The 15,979-nt window shown below is 45.2% G+C and overlaps 1 protein-coding gene across 6 annotated transcripts in view; it reads right to left on the bottom strand.

Annotated features, from left to right (window-relative positions):
• The window catches only part of SHROOM2 (shroom family member 2), a 904,672-nt gene that overhangs the window by 168,270 nt on the left and 720,423 nt on the right, over window positions 1-15,979 (bottom strand). For 3 of the 6 annotated variants that reach the window (XM_078657588.1, XM_078657591.1, XM_078657593.1), the window contains one exon: window positions 4,231-4,308. The exons of the other annotated variants lie outside the window; for them this stretch is intronic. In XM_078657588.1, coding sequence (XP_078513714.1) covers window positions 4,231-4,308 — 78 coding nt within the window. The remainder of the gene's footprint in view (window positions 1-4,230; window positions 4,309-15,979) is intronic. 6 annotated transcript variants of the gene reach the window in all.

Consider the following 15,979-nt stretch of genomic DNA (forward strand, 5'->3'; position numbering starts at 1 on the left):
GCTTACCTGGCCAAGGATAGCCTTATCTCCTTTCGTTTGGGGGGGGGGGGGGGTTGTGTAGGAAGGTGGCTACCTGACTATGGTTACCCCAGATTTTTTGCCTGTGTTTAGCTGGTTTTTTGACTTAGTTGACCTGGTTCCCTGCTAATCAGGGCCCCAGGCCATCTGCTCTCTCTGTAAAATGGATTCCATGTACCCTAGGTACATACCACAATTGGAAATGGACTCCTTGTCAGCCCCTGTATAATGCACTATAGGTGCCCAGGGCATAGGGGCCACCAAGGCCTACCAGGGGCTGCAGCATATCTTTTGCCACCCCTGGCTGGTTCTTAAATTGACACAACTGGCTGATCACTCAGCTGGGGTAAGGTGGTGTAATCACCCCTTACTTAGATATAGTATACCTATATCTAAACCTATATCTGGACACATATAAACCTGTGAGCCACTCCCATGGAAGGCCTCATCAATCCTGGAGGCAGAGTGCGTGGTTTAATGTGAGATGGAGCTCTAGCATGAGCTGAGCCTGTCTGCAGCTGTCGGGAACAACTCCCTAAGCCGTTTCAGGATAATGCCATACCATATACTCTTAAGTGCCTTATAATCCTCGCGGTTATATAGCAACTCTGGTTTGGCTTTATCAAAACATGTCGTGTAAGGTGTCATACGATTTGGAATACTATCCCCTCGCCAGTTCTGGCGACGGGGATAGCATTCCACCCCTCTAGAGGGGTAAGACATGTTACTTTACTTAAATGCGGTTAATTTCTAAAAGGACCTTAGATCCACAAAATGGATGCCTCTGCCACAGACAAGAGTCTGACCCCCTGCAGCTGACCAAAACTCAGCCAAATGGGGCCTGGACAAAGGGTTTCCTGTCGCAGGGGGGTGTTACCACCCTCCAGACAGGAGATAGTGGATTGTAGCAGGGAGGTTTGAAAGAAACCAGACACTGCTTGGGGCGCACAAGGCTGCCCCTTGCATAATCCGGCCAAACCGGTTCTGGGGCACTCCAGCCCTCGTGCCAGGGCGGCCTGGATCAAAGGAAGGGGGTGTATCCACCCACTTTCTGGGTCCCACCCATAGGAGGGGACCTAGCAGGTAATCCAGCCCCCAAAATTAGTATAAGACTGGGAGCAGTGCCAATGCACTTCAGATTTCCTGATGAAACATAAGAAACGAAACTCTGGACCCTTCGACATCCTACTCAACGTAGAAGACTGAAGAATCTCCCTTGTGGTCAAGGAGTGACCACCCTGTGCAAACAGGCACCATCCAGCCCTCGACGTCTGCTTTGTTGCAGTTCCCGCCGGAACTCGAGCGACAGAGATCGACGAGATCAAGCTTGCCTGCCTTCCAACAGCCCGATCCACAGTCCCTGCAAAGCTGAGACCCGTGGAGGCGACCGGAAGCGTGGGGCACGCCATCTTGAATTGACCACGAGACGCTGACCGTGCAGCCCACGAGTGACCCTCGAAGCTGTACACCGGGGTTTGAGAAGCCCCCACCCTGAGCCACTCTTGCACCGAAGTTCAGCCCTCCACACTCGACGAGTGCTGCGTGGGGCCCTTCTGCTCCATTTGGCTCAACGCGTTGGCCCGGTCACTTGCCAGCCGGCTAGTGGTCCCTGTGCCGACGAAACTACGAATACGACTTGTGATTCTGGTTGCCCCAGACTTGCACCAGCTCCCCTGAAAAGGAGCCCCCACTCTGACCCTCCTGGTTCGAGTGAGAAGCAATCTCCTGGTTCCGCGTGGATTGCTCTTGCCAAGTGTTGTTTGCTCCAAACTTGAAGCCGACTGCGCCGACGGTGAGAGCCCTCGTGGGACAGATCGTGACCCGCTCCTGGACGTCGCAGATGCCCTAGAGCCCACGTGACAGTGGAGAGAAGCTCCTCGACGACCACCTGATTGCGCCCGACATTGCCTGGTTCCGTCCTGGTTCCACCCTGGTCACTGCTGAGTGACCCAGACTCTGTCCCCTCTGCTTTCACGTACTTTTCGACTTGAGTCCACCCTTGGACTCCACCGTACACTTCTCTTTCACCCCGCCTGCAGCCCTTTCAGCTTCAAGCACCAAGAGCCTGCGTGACGGAACCCGACTCAACTTCGACCCTGTGCACCCGCTTCCTGTGGGTGAGGTAACTTTGCTCCGCCGGTGTTCCCACACTGGTACACATCTCTAGGGTCTGTGTCTTAAGTTTTGTTCCTCTAGGTTCAGCGGAAGTGTCCTTAAACTTTAACTTTACAACTTTTACGCACCATTGGTTAACATTGGTGCATGCGTGCGCTTCCCGCACTGCACCCGAATCCCGCGGGCTTTTCCCGACTTCAGCACTGCTTGTCCTGACTGCTCCCAGCGATTCTCTAGGCCCTAGGCCTAACCACTGTTCGATTGGTATCTCTTATACCACTTGTTTAGTATATGGTTTGAGTGGCCCCCCGCCCTCATCCATAATTGTGCAACTTTGTATGTTTAAACTGTGCTTTTGATTTAACGCTCGTGCCCCTTTATTCATAAAGAATACTGGGGATTGTTTTTAGTAATAAACACATATATTTTTATAATATATACTTGTGTGGTGTCCTTTCATTTGATATTACAGGATTGTATGTGGTAAAACAGCTCGCTTAACACAAACTCTTAAGTTAAGCCTTTAGGCTGCTTAGTCCATGCTACCCCTAGGATAGCTTGTCTAATAAGGTTGACTTACAACCAGACACCATAAGGAATTGTTTGGTCTGATAATCGGTGGTTCCAGAATTGGAAACATCACCTATCAGGCCAACTTCTCACAATCACTACAATGAGAAGCATCACATTGTTAAAGGCAAGTAATACAAATACATTATAAGCAAGGTACATTTAATTAAGAAATTAGGTAGCTGTAACAAATATAAATGTTTACAATAATGGGAGTTCTGGTGGGAGGGGTCCGCTCAGCTCCTCTGATACATTGTAATATCTATTGATGTAGTGGCACCCGATGTAGGGATAAACAACCAAGAGAAACACCATCTCTTAGCCATAGCATTAACCCAGTACACAAAGAGGTCCTGAAAACAAACTATAGCCTTATAGCCCACTGCTGAGGGCTATATCGGTTGTTAAAGGCACTGAACCCAACTGGCGAGAGCCTATAATGAGGGTGAGGGCCTTTAACGACTGGTATAGCTCGAGGCAGTAGGGCTATAAGGATTTAGAACATTCTACCCACTAAAGGTAGAATGTTCTCAATAGGGAGAAACAGATAGACAAACAGTAGCAGGTTGGCACAGAAGGCTTATAGCAATCATCATGAGCCCGGAGTCACTCTATTGTTTTCAATAGAGCTCTCAACATTGCAATGTTCTAATATAGCTTTACAGCCCGCTGTAGCGGGCTCTACCAGCCTTTAAAGGCTGGGATCAGAGTTAAAGTCCAGAGCCTTGGGCTCAGGCCTTTAACAAGGAAGAGGGCCTTTAATGGCCGCAAGCCGGCTACAGTAGTCTTTAAGGCTATTAGAACATGCAGCCCCTAGGGGTCAGACTATTCTAATTTGTGAAACATAGCCTCACGGAGACCAAGGGGGTTGAAATCCCCTCGGGTTCCGTGAAGCCTTTGTTAAACATTGGAATTGTGACGCTCCGGGCTTCTACCGGCCATTAGAAGCCCGGAGCACTCCATTGTTTTCAATAAATAGCTCAACATTCCAATGTTCTAATAAAGTTTTATTCACAAAGTTTAATAGGAATTTCATGCAGAAAAGGCAGCTCATGGTCTTGGTGCAATTAAACAAGATACAAAGCAACAGGGTATGTATGAGAGAGTATCATGACAGATGAAGAGGCAAACAAGTAGAGGAAGGAAAGTAGTGTGGGTGAATGACCGAGAAAGGAACTAGGTTAACGAGCAATTCCATGTCATTACCAGTGACTCTTGACCAAGTGAGCTGCGCGTTGCTACGAAAGATGTTGTTAATTTGAAAGACTCTGCATAAAGGATCCATTAATGTGAGGATGCGATAATTGTTTGATATTCACTGTGTACTATCTTTCCCGACCAGTTGATGTATAGAGTGGAATGTGTTAGGTTATGACGTGAGAGGGGGAGGAGATACCATGCATAAAAACGTCATGCAAAGGAGGGTGTGGCATGCTTTTTTTAACAGACAGCACAACAGCCCGGTGCAGACCCTAAATTGTGCAAAAAAAGAAAAGCCATGCCTTAAAAACAGGAAAGCAACAGTACCTCTGAGACCCAGATAGCGTGAAGGTTTGTTCTTTATTTAGAGGCGGCTGCAGAGACACAGTGAGCTTAGAGTAGAAGCTGCAACAGAAAGCAACAATGGTAAACTTCATTATAAAACCGCCTTACAAAGTAAACACTAGCGGACTTTGAACTGCCATGTTTCTTCAGCTCAGGGCTATTAACTTTCGATGTTAGATCAAAGCGACTCTACTTCTGCACAGTAAAGGATCAGTAAAGTGCACGAATAAAAGTATGTTATGTTTAAAAACGAATTTGTTTTTGGAAGATTACAATACTGCATCTACATTTCTTTTCTCTGAGTTTAAACAGTAGATGGAAAGGGTCTGTACTGCAACTACCCACCCCCCGCCCCCCCCCCCCCAATCTGGTCCCAGTATGCTGTGCGCGCTAGAGTACAACTCTGTTGCAATATGGCACAAGCGTTAACAGTGATTAGCCAACACCGTAGTTTCTGCATTATGTCCAACCCCCTTTTTTTTTTACCATGCCGAAAAAGCGGTGCCCTTAAGAAGCCATACTGAAATCAGGGGATCAAATGTAAGTTCCCATAACAGAAATACGCCCGCCCAAGTCATGCCTATAGACACACTCATGTGCACCGGGGGTCCAAGTGCCACGGATCTGCACAATGCTCACGGCATCTCATGACCTCCTCGGATTCCCTCAAAATCACCGGACAAAAGTGCCCCTCATCTCTCTATAGCCCCTCTCTCACCTACATTTAATTTGTCTTAAAGCACTGGTAAAGGCTGACTTTACTAATAGGAATGTATACCTACCCAACCCAACCCTTTTCAGCAACATTAGGAATAGATCATGAAAGACTGGGAAAAAACATAATGACTTGACCTATTTGACGCTGTTTGCATGTAGCTCTTTGATGACAGAGAGTAACAGTCACTGTTCTATATATGGGTTGTATCTTATGAACAGCGGTAACAAAAGGACCTGTGACAAAAGCAGTAATCCACTCAGCTAGCCACAAAATACAGATCTATGATCTGCACTGTACAAGTTCTTTGCCGCAGGCATATTAACTAAGCCTGGGCGAAGTTCACGGAGTTCCTCTCGGAACTTCGCGAACTGCAAAAAAGAACTCCACCACGCTACGCGGAGCTCCGCTAGCAGTGGGGTGCGTTAGATAAATGCTGCTCGCGGTGATTTTCAGTGCCAGGTGCTTGTCCACACTGTGCAATCAACACCCACAGCCCATGCACAGCGCAAGCGGGAGCTGCCTCCTTTCTGTCGCTCAAGTAGATTTTTACTTGAGCGGCAGCTTTCTCAATGCGAACAGATGGTTTCTCAATGTGGGCGGTCGCAAGCATACGTGACAACTAGCAATGAGAAACCTGACCACCTGCATTAAGAAATCTAGCCGGGTGGTTGATTTTCCACGCTCGCACTCACCAACTTGATGTTGACGAACACGTACAAGGATAAATCCCGCCTGGAGGTGGATTTTCCGCGCTCACGCTCTCCAACTTGACGTTTACAAACGCGAGCGAGGAAAAAAACTACGCTCCACTACGCGGAGTGGAGTTTTTTAGGAGTGCGGAGTGTGGGAAACTGCAAACTCCGCAAGCGGAGTTCACCGCCCAGACTTAATATTCCCCCGCTACGCTACTTTATGGCGAGTCAAAACTGCCTCTTTACAAAACTCTGGTCTCTCTTTCTAGCAGGAACAATCTTGACAATTTTAATGCTGCCTGAAAACTGGATGCACAAGTAACTATGCAGCAGGTGTTTTTAAATCATAAGTTATTAGTAGAAATACAGCCCCCCCTCTCCCTAGGTCAGCGGCCATTTCGGGTGCTCCAGCCTCACTGCCCTAAAACCGGCCCTGCCTGTGGAATTGCGGATGGTGCAGCAGAAGGGCCGAGAAACACGGTTCCTGGCTACCCTAGTGACTAGGCAGAAGCTGGGTGTGCACCGTTTGGGCATATTCATCAACTGGTAGGCCGGTGGGCTAGGGCTTCATCTACAGGCCACTATAGAACCTCGAAAGGGCCAAATAGGCTGAGAAATTATTTTTCTTTGTTTCAATGGGGAACATTTTACGGTGCCGCCTCTCGTGTGGGATAAACGCTTTGGATATTTGTGGTGCACATACACACCACAGCAGGGCACACTGGTGAATGAAGTTAGGAAGCCAAGACTCTACGACAAGGCCTGTGCATATTCACGTGAACTGGATGTGAAGTCATGTACAGTCCTCCACCTCAATTCTCCATACTTCGATGCTTGTGAACTAATGTAAATTCATACACATGTAAATATACCCTTCAGATGCGCAATTGAAGACTTTTAAGAGACATCACCCAGGCATTCTGCAGATTTTCACTTATGCTTTCTTGCATTTATTCAACTTTTCCTACATGCACTGATAAACGTTCTCGTCGATATTTTAGCAAAGCAAATGACAAATTACAACATTAAAACTGACATCATTTCACTGCACTCAGCTCCGTGTTGCTTGTCTGCACACTGCTGGCATTCCAACCTATCTTGATAGACTCTACACTGAAAATCAACCCAACAAGGACACAACAAAAATCATGTGCTGGGGAATGCAAACAAGGATGGCAAAAACATAAAGGTATCCAGGATAAATAAAACATTCAGCAAGTCCCCTCTTCACGTGTCCAGTCATCACATTTACCTCATCTCACGAATGGAAAGCACATCTTTTCCTTGCAACACCAAAGGTGGATACAACCACAAAGAGGATCCATATATTCACAAGAGGAATCAGAGCAGACCCTTGCATCGATTTCCCAAACCAATTAATGTAACATTCATCTGTTGCACAAGAACTATGGCCATATCCGGGGCATCAACAAGACACAAACAATTCACAGAAAAAATGTGTAAAAATGGCCTGTGCTCCACAGCAAGAAGCACACCCGAGAGCAAAAAATTAAAACTGCTGGAGGGAGGAGGCTAATGCATTTGCAAATTCGTCAAGCAACAAACGATATAACACAAAAAACTCTCGACTGAAATAGTCGACTAACTAAGAAAGGTCGCTCACTCCCTGACAGAGGTAAAACATTTCTAAAAGAAAGGGCAACATTCAGAGGCATGCCCCACTTCCCCATTGAGATATTTTGAAAATATATTTTTTTATGAGCAGGCAGTGGTCCCACAGAACACTGGCTACCCTTAAACAATGAAACTGAAAAGTTACATTTTTTTCCTTTTGTAACACATCCTGTTTTCCTATACGGAAAACGAGCTGCATTTCAAAGAAAAAAAGATTCCTTTATTTAAAAGCAATCACAGGCATAGTGGTGTGTTGGCCCCAGCAGGCCACCATCCCTTTGACATCCATCATTCCTAATGGGTATCAAACAGCGACCTACCTCATTAATATTCATGAGGTAAATCTATATGCGATACACTAGGAATCGCTCAATTAAAGTTTAGTACATTACGAACAGAGATTACCAAATAGCGATCCTGTGAAAATCGTTATTCTTAATATTTGTACATTGGCCTTAACACTTAGCAGCTCATTACGATGGCAGTCAGATGCCGTGGGCAGGGGACCACCAGACAAGACGTCGGCAGTCTCACCGCCCAATTACAATGCGCCCGCCGGGCTGTTGGGTGAAAAAGTGCTCAATAACACTGCAGCTTGTGCAGCAGCCCTGGAAAAGGGCCACAGCACAAGCCACATTGTTATTGAGCACTTGTGCCAGGTACCGTTTGGTGCCTGGCACACGCTGCATGAATGTGTGCGGGGGCACTACATGAGCCCTCAGGGCCACATTTCACTGGGGACGGGGGCCCTGATTGAGGCCTCCAAAGTCCCTTTCGGGCAATCTTTTCTTGTCTGTGGGACCGCTATGAATACGCAGTTGGAAAAAGACATCATAATCCTGATGTAATCCTCCATTCGGGATCACGATTCCCACTGCCGCCCCTTTGGGATCAGTAGAGCTTGTTGGAGGTGGCGGTCCATCCCGACAGTCAAGGGTCCGACCGCCTTCATTGTAATGAGGCGGCTGGCCCAAAGAGCTGTCTGTCGGTGGTCCTACCGGCATCATAATGATGCCTTAAGTTAGTGCCAGTCAGTTTTTGTCATAGTGGTGCATCACTAAAAGTAAAGTAATGAAGCAATATTTCCAGGTAGCAGTCCTAGTATAACCCTAAATCTGCACTCGAGGCCCTCTTGCAAAATAAAACCTTCACTACATTCCTAAGCATAGGTGCAGTGATCATAAGTATGCACATAGAGCCTAGACACCTAGCAACAGCATGACCATCGTTTCCACCATCCTCACCAGCATGGGCTGTCGTTTCGCTCAGCCCCACGCATGCACACTCTGTGCTCCGGGTACTGGTGAAACTCGAGCAGCAGAGCAGGCAGAAGGCCAAAAGTAACTCGTCCAAGTGCACTGAGACTAAAGGTCACTTCAACCTGCTGATTTTGCCCACAGTTTATTGACACAGGTAGCAGCCAACAGTAGTTGTTGCTCTGTACTTATGGCTTTTTGAGCAGCATTCAGGAGACTATTCTACCACCTCACGTATTGCTGGACAGCCAACAAGGCTCTCTAAAAACCCACAGCGATGCCAATTGCTCCTGCCACTACCTTTGTATCCCCACCACAGCTTAAGAATGGTTGTTCTTCCCACTCAGCACAACAGGTGCCATGTACTGCAGTTCCAGCCACTGCTGCTAGACTAGAATTGGCGGCAGCAGCCGTGTCTAAGATCGGGCAGAGCACAGCAACGTCAGCGAACTCTGCAACAACACATGCTGGCGGTCTGGGACTGAGGGCTGTAATGCAACCGATAAGACTGCGCATGGACAGAGACTAAAAGCATGAACCACAGATCATGCAAAGCAGCGGAAGCAAAAAACTAAGAAAACAATAACGTTTACCAGCGGAAAGGGACATAGCTGTCCTAGGAAAATGCCCTGCAGAGCAATGAAAGTTTCAAACTTCCGTCCATATCCCTGTCCAGGTGTATCACAGTGCTTGCGACTCCTATGCCAACTGCTTAGGGCACTATTCTTCCCACCCAAAAAACACAAACACAACAGACTGAGCCCATTAAACCAACACAAAGCACGAGAATGCCATCACACATTCTCAGTTCAACAAGCACAATATCAACATACCAATACACACCAAACACACACAACTAAACACTCACGCCCATATACATCAATATAGTCTATCAGCCCAACACACACACACTAGGACATTCACATTATATCTTTATAATACCATCGTACACAGACAGTAAAACACCCTCACTATTATAGATTAATACCCATATACTCATGCAACCCCAAACAGCACACCACAAATAATAACACAGAAATACACACCCCATCTCACCATACACTCCAGTATATCCAACAACACCTTATCATAAAGTCAGCGTCATCTATCCTCAAGGAAATGCCAATATAACCACATACGTTCTCCATGCATTCATATTCTCCATTCACCCACCCATTCATTTGTACAAATTCTCCATCCATTCGTATACACCAATTCTTCAACCATTTAAGCACCCACCCACCCACTCACTAACTTATCCATCCATCCACTTGGCTATTGTGTTCGTGGGTCTTTGAGATTATGAACATGAATTCCTAACCCTCTGAGCTACAACACTAGGTAGAAATTGAAGTATCAAGAAGGTTGGTCAAAAGCATGTGCATGAGTAGCTTGTGAGAGTAAGGATACGTTTCTTGCATGACCCAGTTTACACATTTCTGTCCTGTAAGTTAAGTGTATCTGACTCCTGGAAATTCATGATTAAGTTACACATATGCCGTCCTATGAACATCATGCAGCACAAATTTGATCAGGGTTCCAAGAAACAATCAAAGAAGGGCGTCCAGCCTCGTAGAGCTCCTTGGGCACAGACTTGGCATTCCAGTCCCTTTTACCCTTCTCACTTGCTAAGTCTTGATCCACGCGCTCCACTAGCCCCTACGACCTCTGCATTTTTGCGATGCAGTTTGAAACTGCGAGAGGGTTCTGGGCAGCATGAATATAAATACCTTGACCTTCCCCCCTATGCTTGCCTGGGTGATGTGGAATAAAGAGCGTGGAGTCCCTGTATTGGCTGAAAATTGAAGGATAGGGGACTGGGCCCTTGCGACGCCTGAGCCAGCATCTATGTACCCTACTGGCTCCTGCTTGGGGGGTGGTCTACCACTAGGGGGACACCCCTAATATCCTGGCCTGGTGATCTGACACTCAGCACAGAATCTTCGCAAGAATAGGTTGAACTGAGGGCTGGGTGTAGAAAGCTCTTGGACTATTGACATAGTGTCTCCTTCTGCTTTCTTTGGGAGGGAATGGTCAGAATCTGAAGCCAGTGAAGTGAGAACGAGTTGACACTTTCATTCAAAAGCATGTGGGAGGAAGCTAATAACTTCTTCGTGAAACCTGGGCATTAGGGTGCGTGTTGCTTAATCCCTGAATAAAGCTTTCAATTTGTGAACTTATGAAGCTGGACACTATAGCCCAAGTAACCTAGTTAAAGAAAATGTTTTGTGATTTTGTATCGGAAAGATCGAGAACAGACACTCCTCTCTCATTGGTCACTCGACTCAGAGGATTCTGACTGGCTGGCTGTTTTTTTGGGGTTCTGAAAATTCCTGTCAAGCCCTGTGCTGATAGCTTGAAAGGGACTTAGTAAGTAATTTGACCAACCACTTGCAGTTTAAATGGCGATGCCAAGCTACCCCGAGAAGCGTGAACAGGTTTCAGAGACTATTGGACGGTGTTCATGGGAGTAAACAACACATTTTAAAAAAAGTACAGTCATTAAAGGAAAGCATAACTGGCTCTCACTGCCTCCTGGCTGGGCAAAGCCCTGGTCCCTGCGAAGGTGAGGCGTGATGCACTCTCGCCAAGCTCGGCAAATGCATCATGTGGTAAATGCTTCCAATGTATTTCCTGCCATGAATCCTCCCCACTCCCCAATCTCAATCACTGCACGACGTATAGAAACCATATGCCATATTTCCTTTGCCCGAAAAGCACCAGACAACACCTTGCTGTTCAGCTTCTAATATTTTCTTTGTCATACCAATTATTGGCTGTGTGACGAGAAAAGGTGGAGGGCTGCTAGAGCAATCCAAACATCAACAATTAGGAGGAAAGCCTGGCTCCGTGCTGGTTCTGTCCATGTATAATCATGGAATCTTCACAAGCTTTGGAATACGGTATTTAATGTACTCATTTATTGTTTCCTTTACATGTATTTTTATTTTGCGGACCTCGACAGTATGAAATACCGAGCACTTTAACCAGAAGGATAGCAGAAATCTCAAACGTATGTAAAGCAGGTGAGAGGAAAAAGCCTGCCACAAAGAGGTTAGGTGAATCTGGACAAGATGAAGTTTGAGCACCTTCCGAAAAGCAAAGATGAAAGTGGGTAAAGTCTGTTCACTCTTTATATTTTCAGGTCTGGAGTTAGCCAAGACATTTTGATTTTACCAAAATTATGTTTATAAAAGACTTACATATACAGTATTTCAGGCAGACTTTCTTCATCCATTCGTCTGGTATTGAGCCTGTCACCATTTTTTCGCAGGCTACAGCATGCAGCATGGGGCAACGGGCCTGCCCACTTCAGCCACTGCTAACTTCATTGTGTGTGGTAGCAGTCTGCCCCTTCCTGAAGAGCACATTCAAACAAGAAAGTAGTTCCCTTCATGACCAGAGACTAGTATGGCAATGTGTACTTTTTGAGACTATAAAAATGATGCTGTTTTAAGCAATTAATTTCTTTAAATGATGAGGGTCTGGCAGTTTCCTCAACAATAAAGTTTTGCAAAATCCTTGACAAGCCAAATCTAGCACTGACGAAGCAAAGGTGCTGTCAGCCAAAGCCATTGATTGTTTACTCAGGGAATACACAGAATAAGTTGGGCCTTCCATCTTGTTGTATGCAACAAACCCGAGATGGTGCACTTTTTACGGACAGGCAGCAATTGGGTAGGATTGAGCTACAAGCTTTAATGTGAGGTATGCAGTTTTGAAGGTAATGCAGGTGTTATAAGCTAACCAAGACCATGAGATTCGTAGACTTCAAAATGGCTGTTGATTAAGATATGGACGATTAGCGAAGGCTAAGAGCAGTGTGCTTACAACATTTAGTTGTGAAAGGTCGAGAGACAGGGGTCAGAGTCTCAAGTCCTAGGCAGGTGTTAATTGTTTGAGCTTTTATAGAAGTTGAAGTGCGTTAGATGCTAAATTGGTTAATTTAGAGGTGTGCGTACAGAACCTAAGAGTGTAATCGAGAATAAAACCAGGGGATACAAATGAGACAACAGCAATATGCAACATGCCCAGAGTGTGAAAATAAGAGCGTGCGTAGTAAGGCTATTTTAAACGTTGGGTTGTTAGTGATGTGTATTAGGGATGTCTACTATGTCATGTCTATTGTGAGGAGAGATCTCGGTTTATTGACTTTTGAATGTTCTAGTGGAATTACTTTGTGGGGCCCGGCAGTGTGGTCACAAGCTTTGCTGCTTCATTAAATTATCTTACACACAAGATTTGCGTGAAAGCAGACCCTCATTGCTGCATTTATTTGGCGATGAGTTGGCCAGGTAGCCCAGTAGTCAAGTCTTAGTGACAACTGACAAGGTTTGCTGCCGCCTCACAGTGAATGAGAACTCGGCCTCATTCACATCCGAGAATCCTGCTGGTATGTTGCTCAGCCTCTGAAAGCCTCAATTCCGGTACCGACCACACAGATTGGGGATTATTACTGTTTCCCATTTTGATTTGTATTGTCCTGGCACTCAAGCGGCCACTCACACGCGATGTTAAAAAACTTGGTAGTCCAGTGTGCTAGCACGCCCTGCTTCACAGGAGTAGCACAAGAGCAAGAGCAGCATATCAACAGAGCGCTCAATCAGGCAGCAGCATGCGGGGGTAAAGGTCGGCTATGGTGCATCAATTAGCATTCCTTGAACTAAAGAATAATATTGTCAATAACAACAATTTTAAATGGGTTTAAAAACTATGCTTATGGTTGATGCCAGTACAGTTGGCATTGGAGCAGTAAGACTGTCTCAGATGCATGGAAGCTCAGAGAAGACTGTGACATTTGCATCCTGCTCATTGACTGGTGCGGAGAGACACTATTTTATCATTGAGCGGGACGCACTGCTTGCAGCTTTGGCGATAAAGTACTTCCAAACATTTATTTGGGGGAGTAGAGTGCTAGTAAGAATGGATCACAAACCATTACTCAAGGTGGACCATCAGGTGCAAATAAATAACTGTTTTGGACATTTGGCAAGGATGGCTGCAAATGTACAAGAGTATGACTGTAGTGGGAAATATGTTCCTGTATTGAAAAACAGGGTTGTTGAATGTTTATCTCATTTACCAGACAATGCGGCTGACGGGTGTGAGTTGGAAACCAAAGAAGTGGTAACAAGTGTTAAAGATGCCACATAAGAATTGGTGGCCATTGTTTCCAAAGAGGATTGGATGTTGGCAATGGAGGAATATGATACTTTAATAACAGTGGTAATTCTTATCAAAGGAGGTGTGAGACGTGCAAGTGCGTTTCCTGACAGTAGTAAGACTGTTTTTTAAGGTGTTTAACAAGTTGTCATTATGTGGAGATAAGGTTGTGATGAGGGGCAATACGTTTGTACTAACTGTTGGGATCTGGTCCAAATGGATTCATTTGGCAAATGAAGGTCACTTGGGTCAATCTATGACTTTTAAGAGAATAAAACTGACATTTTCAAAGCCGCTTGCTGTTACATTTGTGGAAAAAAAATGGGTGGAGGAGTGTGACGTTTGTAAGAATTCCGAGAGCGGATAAAAGGGGGTTCTTAGTGATGTGAATTAGGAATGTTTACTATGTCATACCTATTGTGAGGAGGGTTCAGGGATTACTGAGTTTTGGATGTTCAATGGGGAGTTACTTTGTGGGGCCTGGCCAGTGTGGTTACATTGTTTGCCAGTGCATTAAAACATAGCGTATAAGTAAGGATCTGCATGTATTTCGGCCCTCATTGCTACAGGGTTCCCAGACTAAAGAAACAGAATGTCTGTTTTTCAGGAGTAAGTTCGATATTTCATTTATAATCTTTATTTCGGCACAATTGAGCCATAAAAGATACATAAAAAACAACAATACATAATACATTTTGTAAATAGAGGGAAAAATGATTTTACAAACAGTATGGGAGTAAGTTCGATATGTAAGGAGGGCATCTAATTAATAAACGCAGAGGAAGATTTTCAGTGAGCTGATGTCTTACAGAGAGGGCAGACCTTTTTGGACAGAGTGAATACCATTGGTATGCTGATGAATAATAATGTCACAAAGTACTAGAATACAACCTAGTGAGTCCATCTTCAGCTCATTAGCCCACTTGGAAAATGCTGCTGAAAGGGTAAGAGGACTTGTATACATACACTACCAGCATTGCATCATCTATCCCCTTAAGAGTTTCTCTAAGTTCTACATTGCAGTCTAAGACTCAACTGGTTAAGTCTCAGGGGGCCCTGTTCTTCGATATGTTAATGCCGTTGAATGGAAACATGTTTTCAATTGTTTTGCTAAGAAAGAGAAGCCTGGTAACTGGGCTACGTTTATGGTAGATAGGCTCAGGACAGGTGTTCTGGAATCATCAATCATTTATATGGAAAGATAAGCAACATCAAGGCACCATGGATCACGTTCCAAACACCAGCAACCACATTACAACCGTACTGAGACTGAACATCACATGAAAAACGGATTTCAAAATAATAGTTGCATCTGAACCCCGATTTTTAAAGTATAAAATAACTCACTGGCAAGGGTATTCCACCCTAGTCCTAATGAGGGAAGTGAGAGATACGTGGAAGAGACAAAATACATAGCTCCTTAGATAGGACGTACACTCTACTAAAAAAAAGATTAAGAATTCCAGTGATAATGTCATGACGGCTCCAGCTTTGAATTCAACCTAAGGATTTCTTATGCCACTCAAGAGACTCATAGGTAGGAGTAGGATGTGTGAAGACACACACTCATCTCTCCTTTCAAACTCAGCCATGCTGGAAACTCCAATGAAGTTTCAAGACTGCTGGCTTACGAGTATTTCTTTATGGTTGGAAGCTCCTGCCTCTTCAGTTTAGTGGTGTATCGCGTAAACCTGAACTTTTGATCCTTCTTAGTTAGAGTTTCACTTTCATTGCCTCAATGAACAGCAACCTTTCATTGTTGGGGAGCATCCAGTGCCCAAGTAGCAAGTAAACCTGAGTCATGGCTTCCAGGTACTTTTGGAAATAACCTGATTTCCTCGAACACAGAAACTGGCAATCGTTTCCAACGGAAGTCCAGTGTTAAAAAAATCTTGGATTGCTAGTCTCCCATCACCTATGGATAGAAACTTGAACCCACGACCCAATCACATGAGGTCGTTTCTACATTCTCTAAAAGGTCTAATTTGTCCTCAAGTTGGGAGATTGAAGAAACAACACAATCTTTAAGGCTCCACAGCCTGACTCTGCATCCAAGCCCACACAGCTGAAATATACATGGATGGTCGACATTCTAAATGGCTTACCTCCATATAATTCTTAGTCAATCATCTTCTGATTTGTTCTAGCTCCTCCTCCACGAACAAAAGTTTAATTTTGGTTCTCTTAGTAGATTTCTGTAAATCAATAATAACTTATGCTTGATGAGCTTTGCCTTGGGAAAGACCCATATCATCAGCTTCCACTGC

The sequence above is a fragment of the Lissotriton helveticus genome, chromosome 8 (assembly GCF_964261635.1).
Source record: "Lissotriton helveticus chromosome 8, aLisHel1.1, whole genome shotgun sequence".
NCBI classification, from domain to species: Eukaryota; Metazoa; Chordata; class Amphibia; order Caudata; family Salamandridae; genus Lissotriton; species Lissotriton helveticus.